The sequence below is a fragment of the Mya arenaria genome, chromosome 8 (assembly GCF_026914265.1).
Source record: "Mya arenaria isolate MELC-2E11 chromosome 8, ASM2691426v1".
Classification (NCBI taxonomy): domain Eukaryota; kingdom Metazoa; phylum Mollusca; class Bivalvia; order Myida; family Myidae; genus Mya; species Mya arenaria.
In genome coordinates, this window is record NC_069129.1 from 17,386,235 (window position 1) to 17,397,325 (window position 11,091).

General features: G+C 35.1%; 1 protein-coding gene across 1 annotated transcript; it reads left to right on the forward strand.

Annotated features, from left to right (window-relative positions):
* The first annotated feature begins 7,495 nt into the window (after positions 1-7,495).
* LOC128244016 (putative nuclease HARBI1) lies at positions 7,496-9,708 on the forward strand. The gene is made up of 5 exons (XM_052962034.1): positions 7,496-7,919; positions 8,570-8,589; positions 8,848-8,959; positions 9,162-9,331; positions 9,490-9,708. Exons 1-5 carry the CDS (start codon positions 7,496-7,498, stop codon positions 9,706-9,708), a joined length of 945 nt encoding a protein of 314 aa, XP_052817994.1.
* The last annotated feature ends 1,383 nt before the right edge of the window (positions 9,709-11,091 follow it).

Below are 11,091 nucleotides of genomic sequence, written 5' to 3' on the forward strand. Positions count from 1 at the left end.
TCTCAATCCATAGAGATTCCGGTAATAATCTCTCTAAATCAAGTACTCTCTTAGGGCGCATGTGCGGTGCAACATAAACTAGGAAGCCACTAGAATGGTTGGTAAAGTCTTTTCTTAACATATATGTATAACCTTCTATTTTTAAAAAATCGTCTGTGATATTATTATCTAACTTTGTCTCTGTAAAGCATAAAATATCGTGATCTAAGAAATTGTGCTTAATATATTCTAATTTATTTCTAACGCCTCTAATATTTTGGTGAAAAATGGAAAGACACCCATCTTTATCTTTTTGTGGACCAGGATTAGTTTCAATATCACCCAAACGAATAAGTAATATACGACTCGTTAATAAATACATCAGATCGAGAGGCGTGAATAAATCCGTTAGTAATACTGATCTATTATGAGGGTGTGAATTCAATGAACTGTGATACTGATCAATGATCAGTATTGTTGCGAGTTTCAAAAGTTCATTTCTTCCGTGGGCCAATTCGTACTTGACTATGTAGTGTAAGGACATTTTAAGTAACAGTATCATAGAAAATGCAAGGTCAATGAATTGTCGAATTGGATTAAATGAAATAGTAGATTTGAAAGACTTTTGCTGCCTACAGCTATTATATAACCCCACTGCTGCCCGCCACGCCATTAGCTCATTACCTATTAGGCAACACAATAATCAACAAAAGTGTGACGAACGGTAATGGGGTATAAATGCAAAGTGGACCAAGCGACAAACAGATTAAAAACATAGAGAGAACGAAGAAAAATATGACAATGAAAAAAGAGTGTAAACATAAATTGTACACTTCAACAAGAGCTATCAAGAATAGCAAAAACACAAAAATGAAACACAAAGCAAGAAATAACATGATAAACCCGATAAACAGATAAAAGGTTGTGGGTTCAAACTGTGTTATACAATCATTCAGTGGCATAAACAAATATGAAAAAGTGTTATGTTTAAACATATTATAGAAATTTGGTTTTACGACAGAGAAATGAGATCTTATGGCAAAAACGTGCGTGCTGTATGCCGAGTGAAAAATACTGTCGGGGTAGAGTTGAGGCTTAACATATCGATTAGATTTATGATTAACAATAATTGTTTTCTACTAATGTATTTGCATGTAAAAGCATCAAACCAAATTACTACAAAGTAAAGCGTGTGACGCCCAGAATAACTCAAATTCAGTAATTTGAAAATATCGACATAAGAATGTTGGCAAAACAGTGCCCGTTTATCCCTATTGTAATCGCACCCCGACAGTATTGTAGCTAGATAATATGACTCACGAGCTTTGCGTGAAAGTTAAAAATAATTTGACAGATTCGACCTGTTATAAGGTATACACACATTTCAGAAAAAAACATGTATTAAAAAGCACAAAACTGTTTAACTGTTAAAGAAGTTGGATATATTGCAGTGGATATTAAAAGGAATTACTTTGTGACAGAAAAAAATGTTATTTATTTCATTTTGTAAATAAACAAACTAAAACGAGTGTGAACAAAGTGATGTGAGTTATTTAGATCTGCATATCCATTTAGAAATTCAAATGATATTTAGATCGGATTATATACCGAAAGGTTAATAAAATTGCACACAGGCTCTGGATTATCTCATGTTCAGGTAAGAGTTTAACTTAATTGAACGCTTTATATTAGGTTAACGAGAAAATGTGAGTCCAAACTTATAGTTGCAAAAAATAATGCACTAAATATAAACATCAGACAGTTATATAAACATCAGACAGTTATTTTGATCATGATGTTGGGATTAGTTTGAAGGGACTTTTCCATCTCTCACGGACTGGATTGCCTCCATGTCACGAATATGTACTTTAAGCTGGTCGTTGCGGATGGACATGAGACCCCAAACTTTACCACCAATAACCCAAGTGTTAATGAGTTTATTCTCCCGTTTAAGTATGCGGGCCTCGTATGATAGATGCTCGCTGAGTTTTGTAAGTGATTCCTGGATGAATATTCCAGCACCAAAGGACTTTCTTGCATTAAAGACACGGTCACAAGTAGCGATAACAAAGAATTTTTGAAAAATCAAAAAAAATATATAATTTTCATACAGCAGTTACCAATACATATATAGAATGATATTTCAACAAACCAAAACACAGTTGATGTCATAGTAAAATTTTAGTTGCATTTTAAAGTCTGAATTTCTAAAAAAAAATTCTGTCAACACATTTGTGCGATCATTTTTGCGTGAATTTTACTTTTAAAGCAACCGGAATTTTAACAAATATGACATGTGATGTTGGCATAGATGTAATTATTAAAATCAGGAGGAATAAAGATGTACTTAATAACTTTCCAAAATTGTTAATATTTTATAAGATATTTGTAAGATGAGCAAGTTTTTAAACTGCAAAAACTCAACTTTTTAAGCAGTCTACACAGATTTGCCACTGTTCCCTATTGACTGTTAAATATAATTAGGTATTTATTCTAACATGACTATACTATAGTTCTTAAGCACACTTAGCAAGCCATCATGCCGCAGCAGTAGCATGCTGGATTGTAAATCAGTTCTTAGTTTTCATGAATTTACATTAAAACAACCAGGACAATATGTACATACACAGGATTGAATGAGTTATCCAAGCTTCTGAAATTGTCCTGTCCTTGTCTTGTCAACCTGCATCCATTTTATCCTGCAAGAAAACAAGGTGTAATTACAAAATATGCACAACTATTATTTAAGTTGTCCAAAATTGGCATGATACTGTCATAATATTGTATAGTCACATTTCCTTTCAACATAATGTGGAGATGATAACAAGTATGTGTACAGTGTTTCCAAACCATGGAAATAATGGACAAAAAACTGACACACAATGTATGTACAGGCACAAGATGAAGTGACAAATTACTTGTTGAATATCTGTCAATTTGCTTTATACAGTTACCTACTGGTACTCTTGATCATTGGTGTTGACTTGATGGTGAACAAATGTTATGATGTAATGACAAGATGACCATAAAAAATGTGTAATACTCAACTTCCATGTTTTTAAAAGTTGTAAATGTAAAAATTACCATTGAATCAACTCGAATTTGTTTCATTTGTTGGTTTTTTTTATTTAGAACTGTCTGCAAATGTTTAACTTGCCTTTTAAAATACTTTTTCAGTTCAATTTGTTTGACAAGACGATATTTTGTGGCCTGCCTTAATTTTAATTTTGCACCCATAGTTTTATTTTCTGTTTTTAGTTCTTCATTCACTTTAGAAACCCGACTAAAGTCAGCAGCAAGACCACCTATCACATTCTTAGCCATGTTCATATCTTGGACATTCTGGACTTCTAATTCAGTTCCTGATTTCCTTCTTTGAAATACTTTTGGATGTGGAAAAGAAAAAACTTCCTTAGTGAAACTTTCAAATTTGGTTTCAAATAGGCTGTGACTTTTAGACTTTTTCAAATCTTTATACTGATTTAGCACTTTTTCATATTTCTTTTTTAATGAAATTTTGTTAGTTTCAGACGGTGCTTTTTTAATAAGCCATTCCAATGTATATTTTTTTCCATTTTTTTCAAACTGTTCAATAATTTCACCAAATGTTGTAGCCATTTTTAATTGTCTTATAAAGTTCTAACCTTAAATTCTCTTATCCAGCCAAGTTCCCTGGTTCCTGTGAATTACTTTGCTGTGAAGAAGTTGAGTAGTCCTGAATAAAAAATAAAATGTTCGCCAGGCAGGGCAACATATGCCCATAGCATCATGGGACCCCCATTGAAAATATCTGACACAATAACAGATCTGGCATTCTTTAAATGGGACAAATAATTGTGACCTTGATGTTAACAGTACAGACCGGGCCATGTGTGTGTCACATAAACTGCTATAAGGTATGTGCATATCAAGTTCAAAAATCATAGACCAAGGCAAAAATATTTATTGCTAACTAGTACAAAGCTTTAACAACCTACTAAAGCCACATATTCTTTACGGAATAGATAAGCTAAAAGCTTGACACATTAATGAACCCAACACATCATGACCCAGAGGTAGACATTAGGGTGAAGGCGGCAGTGTCATATAAGGCACTTCATATCAGCACTGCCTCTCTCTCTTCTTATAAGTAGGTTCAATTTTGAATGAGTCTTTAGAGCAATAAATGTAAGTTATAAGTTATTTCACAAATGAGATTATTTCTATGGCAATCTAAACTTATTATCTATAGCACAATGCAAATAAATTAAGGCACTCACAGATGAAAATAGCTGTGGATGGATTCTCTCTGCTAGTTGTCTTGGCAAAAAGCGTTGACAGTTACAATTTGGGCAGACTGTGGCAACCCATTCCTCATCATCTTTGTCAACCACAGGTCTGTTGAAAAGAGGCTCACTTATCGTTTCACTTTCAGTCTCCGTCTCTGAGTCTGGTGATGGTAGTTTTAACTGAAATTATTTATAGCAACCAATATATCAGAAGAAAATATTTAACCCATTACCACTGTGATAGTACATACCAATGTCAGCCTGTTAAAAATAATAATTCTATTTTTATTCTTGTTTTGTTACTATTTCGGTGCTTTATACCAATAGTTTATATCGAAACGATTAAATTGGGAAATGTTTTACATCAGTGATAATCAAAGTCTTTTAAATTATAGTTATCATAGTGGTCAAAGTTTTAGGGTTATTTCGATGCACAACTGAAACAGAATCTTGATTAAACCTATGTGTATTACATACATGTAGAACTGGCATTGCTAATTCTTTGTTGTCCTCACTGTTAGAGTCACTTCCAATAACAACTACTTCTGCTTCATCAACATCAGTGTCACTGCTAATAACTATAATGTCCTCTTCAATGCTCCTGAAATATTCATTACAATATAAATATAATGTTAAAGAAAACAATTATTCTGATTACATCATTTCTAAAAGCAAATGGTTAGAATGACATGTATTTTCTTTTTACAAATAGTTTCAATTTAAAGTATAACCCTTACAAATATCTTTAAATCTTTAAAACACCAACTCGGGTCATAATGTCAGTAACCCGGCCATACAAAATAATGTAAAGGCAAATTTTATGAATGTGATTCCAATTATTGACAAGTAAACTGTCCTAGAAAATGATTAGTTAAGAGTCTTTTCAAAGAATGTCTTGTATCCTCCATTGCCAATTCATTCCCACTTACGTCTGATGTACAATTTGTGTCTCGAGTAACTCAAATTATAGTGGGCGTGGCATTTTGCCAAGTACTTCATACGTTATTTTTAGAAAAATAATAAATGTCACCGCTTCAAAACGTATATATATTCAAGAAATAGTTAAAATAAACGCATGGACACTTGTTATATCAGTTGTCACTCATTTCAAAGATGACTTACATTCTATTTCGTCCAAAATATTTGGTAAAATCATCCAATATGTGTTGAAATCTCGGATGGTCTCGTTTCTCCTTTTTGAAGATTCAATCAGGGGGAGCTAATTCCTCACAAACTCCGATCACACTTCGGATGTTTCCGTAATGACTTCGCGATTTACGGAAACTGGCGGATATTCCCGAAGTACCCTGACCCCTTTAAAGCCTCGTCGCTGTTTAGCGCTTGCCATTTTTATCAACATTTTTCTTTTTCTCTATTCTGCACGCAATCATACTGCCATCTGAGGATGCTTTTTGGCTTATTTAGCCTGGATTAATATCGAAAATTAGCATTAAAAAATGCATATATTCTAACACGAATTTTGTTGTGTTTTTGGCATTGTTTCTAAGAAAATTTGGATTTGTACACTAGAATATTGTATAAATTTGTGTATGTGATATAATTTTTTCGAATATTGATAAAAGAAAATGCTTTTAATAAGCGGTTTTATAACTCCCGTATTGGCGTAATCGAGACGACAACGACGACACTTTTCATTTGTTGGATGCTTAGACATTACCTTAAGATGGCCGCCCGCGTCATGAAATGTTGCTGAAGTTTAAAATTTTAACGAATATCTAAGCAGAAAAAGTTTATTTAGTGTATAGGTATCTTTTTTTTAGTAACAAATCATATTATTCTACTTGTATTTCATTTTTACACGATCTTTTTTGCATTATGACAGATGGGCGTTCTTTATTGGAAAATTCTGTTGTTATCGCTATCACGGGCAGTTGGTAAATTTAATTATCACTCTTCTACATTTCGTAGATCCTGCGGGAAACTTGCCACGTCTATGCGCTTTGTCTATGTCCGATGGGCTGATGTCTAATTTCAACTTTTGAGCATGGTTGATAATTTTCTGTTCGACATTCTCAGTGTTATCGCCTGTATCACCTGAGATTCCTGATATATCCAGCATCATTCGCCGACCATACTGCTCAAGTTCGTCATTGGCATCGTTGGCCGCCTTTATACTGGCTTTCAGCTCGCTATTTTCCTTTCGGAGAGCTAAGACTTCGTCGTGAATCTTTTTGAATTTATCTTCGATTATAGACTCAAACTGCCCCTTTAACTCACGTACTAGTTCTACCTTCAATGACTGTGTCATCTTGGCCGCAATGGCTTCGAGATCTTGTTTTGAACACATGTCCGGATCCGAATCAGTGTCCGAACCACCACTAAAAAAGCTAGTGTCGCTCGTAGGCTCCGAGTCTGAGGCGTTGTTTGACCTGTAGCGTTTGTAGAATTTACTATGCAGGAGTTTCTGGTTTGGAGATGACCGATGACGTTTTCTTCTAGCTTTAACCTTTGGTGGCATTCGGCTTGGGATACTGCATTAGCAGAGGGTGGGGTATCGGGATAATGGAACGGACTTCTCAAACACTATAGTTACTATATTTACCCACAAAGGCAGTTAAATTAACGCCGCCGTATGACTAGTATGTCAGAAGACTGAATGTCAGGCTAATGTTACCCATAAATAATCCGCTGATTGTTAAAAATCACATAAATTTTGCTCCGCCAAAAATGCGCGCCATTACTTTTCAACAAACCGGAAGACACCAGACCAGTAAAGTCGATTGACGTGCCATGTTGTCCTTTATTCCAAATTCGCTAGGTAGTTTTGGGCGGAGCGAAAGCCACTATCATTTAATGCCTCAAAACCCTGCAATGCTAAGTTCATTTGTTAAAAGTAATTGTATTTAGGTTTTGATCTTTCACGAAATACGTTATTGACCAAAGAAAAAAGTTTCAATAAGACTCGCATTTAAGTGAATAATGAGTACAGTACGGTATACGCCCCGGAATTTAATAATAGCTTTTCCATTGCCTAACTAAGACGAGTATCTTCCAAATTACGATTATATCTTGAGGTGCAGGTACTCTGCATAAATAGTCATTGTTAGAGCAGGGCACGTAATCACGTACGTGTCTTAGCCTCAAATGTAGACTAAGGACTCAAAACTCAGACTTTGGGCTGTAAAACGGTATTCACTAATGTTTCTGAGATCAAAGTTTGAGTCCAAAGTCTGAGCCTGAGTCTCAAACGTTGAGTCTATAATTTAGAAACTTTGCAACCTTCAAAGATGGCGGCTGGACATAGAGCTATCGTTAGAGATCATATGTATCTGAGGCAAGTGCCACGTCCTCGTGTTTTTCGCGATAGGAGTAACCCTCTGGAGGACCTAAGGGAAGAGGAGATATTTGCTCGCTATCGTTTCCGGCCGGATACGATCTACTTCATTGTTGATTTATGCCAGGCAGCTGCCCGGGACACAGGCAGATGTTTCGCAATACCTTTAGTGTTATGCGTTTTAAGCTACTTGCGGTTTTTGGCAACAGGATCTTTCCAGTTGACTGTCGGTGACACTGTCAACCTGAGCCAGCCCACAGTAAGCAGAGTTTGCCGCCAGGTTGGACAGGTGCTTTCTGCTCTTGCAGACCGGTATATCTGCTTCCCCTCCGGTGATCGTGTCCGCCAAGTGAAGCAGCAGTTCGGTGCCATGGCTGGTATGTAATATCCACTATAAATTCACTTCTTAAGCTTAAACTTTAAAGGAATTACTCAGCAAAATATTGTTTATTTCACCTCCATTGAAGGAGAGTATTCTTAGTGGGACGCAAACCTTGCACCCTGTTATGTAGGTTAACCTAAAAATAGCTCACCTATAGTCTTTTTCACTATTTCTGTCATGAATACATGTATATTTATGTTTACCTGGATTTATGTATACATGTATGAAGTAAGTAATAATAAAAAAGGCTTGACAAGTGATTTTTAAGCATGACAATAACTGGAGGTAAATGAAGTTGTGCCTGTTTGACATATTCCTTCATTTCAATGCAAATATTACTGTTGATATAAATGTTTTAGTGAAATAAGTTAGAATTGCATGTACAAGGAGTTGTACATGTATTTTAACAGTATTGAAAGAAGTAACTAATATATGAAATCTTGATGAATGATCCAATTCCTCATTTGATGTGATTAAATATTCCATTTAAAAGTATGAGTATGAATTTCAATACATTTCGATGTTTTCACAGGAACCATTGAGAGTAACCGATGATATACAGTACCTGTTTTCTGAACACCTAAGACTGGGACCAATAACAAGAAAATCTTAATAAGTCTAAAATTATACATGATCATGTTTCAGGCTTTCCCAACGTTGTCGGGGTAATGGATTGCACCCATGTTCTGATAAAGAAGCCATTGGGAGGAAATGAGTTCCTACAATAAATGTTCAGGTAAATTGTATTGAATTGAATGTTATCCATTTTCCAAGATGTTGAATTCATTTACCATAACCATCTTAATCCTTGAGTTTCTACTCAATTATAAAGTTATACTTAACATAACATTTATTGAACTGATTTGAATTATATGTAATTTAGCATTATTGAAATCACAAATATTAAACTGTGTATATTTCAGGCTGTATGTGATGCCTCATATAGGATCACATCAGCAGTAGTGATGTGGCCAGGGAGGACACACGAGGCACGTATCTGGCGCCAATGTGCACTCCGAAGGAGGTTTGAAGATGGTATGAACATTTATATGACTTAATGAATGGATACATTAGTACTGTTAAATGAAACCATATGCTTCCTATCTAGTTATAGCATGCATTCATACGGATAAATATAGGCTTCCTAGATAAAGCAGTTAAAAATACTGTGACAATCTGGCTATTTTTTAATTGATCTGTTGTGTAGTTGTAATATAATGACACATTTTACCCACAGGTGATGTGCAAGGGTTTTTACTTGCTGACAGTGGTTATGCCTGTACAAGGTATATGTTAACCCCCTACATGAATCCTGTGGGAGAGGCACAGGCACGTTACAATGGAGCACTGTGTCGCACAAGGGTCACTGTTGAGCAAACCTTTGGAATTTTGAAGCAACGATTTCAGGTAGAATAACATTAACACTATTTTAAAATTTCCCTCTGCTTAAGGAACATTATACAGATGTATGGCAATGTATTAATTATATAAAATATAGTTATATAAAGAAATTTGTTCTTGCAATGTGTGTTTTTCCCCAAAACAATGCATTTTCTTGTTGTCAGGTACTTCGGAGGAAGTTGAATTGTTCTCCAGAAAGGGCATGTATGCATATTAGAAACTGCATCACATTGCACAATCTGGGGATCGATCGCAGGGATATCGTTGCTGTGGACCCAATCGACCCTATTGATAACTCCCATTATCATGGAGTTGATGTTGGGGACAACATGGATGGGAGGGCCGAAAGGGAGTACGTGACCAGAATGTACTTTGAGCGATAGGTAAAATAACTTGTAATACAACATTCTTTTTATCAATACATACACATGTATTGTTAAATGTGATGAGCTTTTCAGGCAGAACATCATAGATGGCAATCATAACCTCTTTTTTCATTTCAGGTGCTGAGATCCTGGCGTCTATGTACCCATTAGCTTTTAATCATCCTCTGATGCATGCTAACCTGCTTGTAACATAGCATCAAGATGGACGGTGAATGTGTTGTACACCGTTTAAGTTATTAGCAAGGCAACTTTAGCACAAAAGGACCTTGGGGTTCGGGTTAGGAACGCATGGTTTTCATACAGGACGATCAAGCACTAGTTAGTGGCACATGCATGTAAAGTGTTAAGTTTAATACACCATTATAGTATAAACAAGAGCTGTCACAGAGACAGCGCGCTCGACTATTCGGCCACTTTTCGGTATAAGGATTGAAACTATCTGAGGTAGTACGCAAATTTTAACATAAATTCTAAGTCGAAACAGGGGCTTAATTCTGTCAAAATGATTGATACAGTTATCTCCTCCAGTGTACATGTTACGGGCATGATGGTGAACAAGCATGCAAAGTTTCAAAGCTAGATGTCAATGTACTTTGAAAATATTTGAGATAGTACGAAAACTTTAATGTAAATTCTAAGTAGAAAAAGGGCCATAATTTTGTCAAAATGCTTGATAGAGTTACCTTCTCTTGTGTACACATATTTGAGGTGGTACACAAACTCTTACAAATTTTTTTTAACATAAGTGGTTACGCCGACGCTCAGGTGAATAGGATAGCTCTCCTTATTCTTCGAATAGTCGAGTTAAAAACGATGAGGAATAACACTCATATATACACCACAGTTTTAACAAAGTATTGTAATTCAAATCAACCATAGGGCTTAGTGTGACAACTAGTTACAATTAAGCAATGAAAGTACAATACATATGCAAACATGACATACAGTTTTAGTTAGGACCGATATCATATCTAATGTACACTTCTATAATAGTTGACAACGATCTGTATTCTCTGAAACCTAACATTAGTGTTTTATTTTGACTATATCATTTGTAATGATAATATAAACAACACAGATAAGTGACGCTCATGAAAATTGTACAGCCAAACTTCCATGGACAGACTTTCAGACTTTATAAATGATACTATCTATTGTTCAATGTTAAGTAAATTTCGACAAGAACGTAAGTCAGTACCTTACTGCTTATTAATTCACCATGCCATTGTTGACAAAAAGAACAAAATCACTTATTGACTGTCCAAATATTGGATAAAATCACCATAAATTCAGATGAAATGTGTTTGTAAATTCCGTTAACATTTTATACTTTGCATAAAATGACAAACTATCAAAATCAGTTCCAATTAAACAGAGACA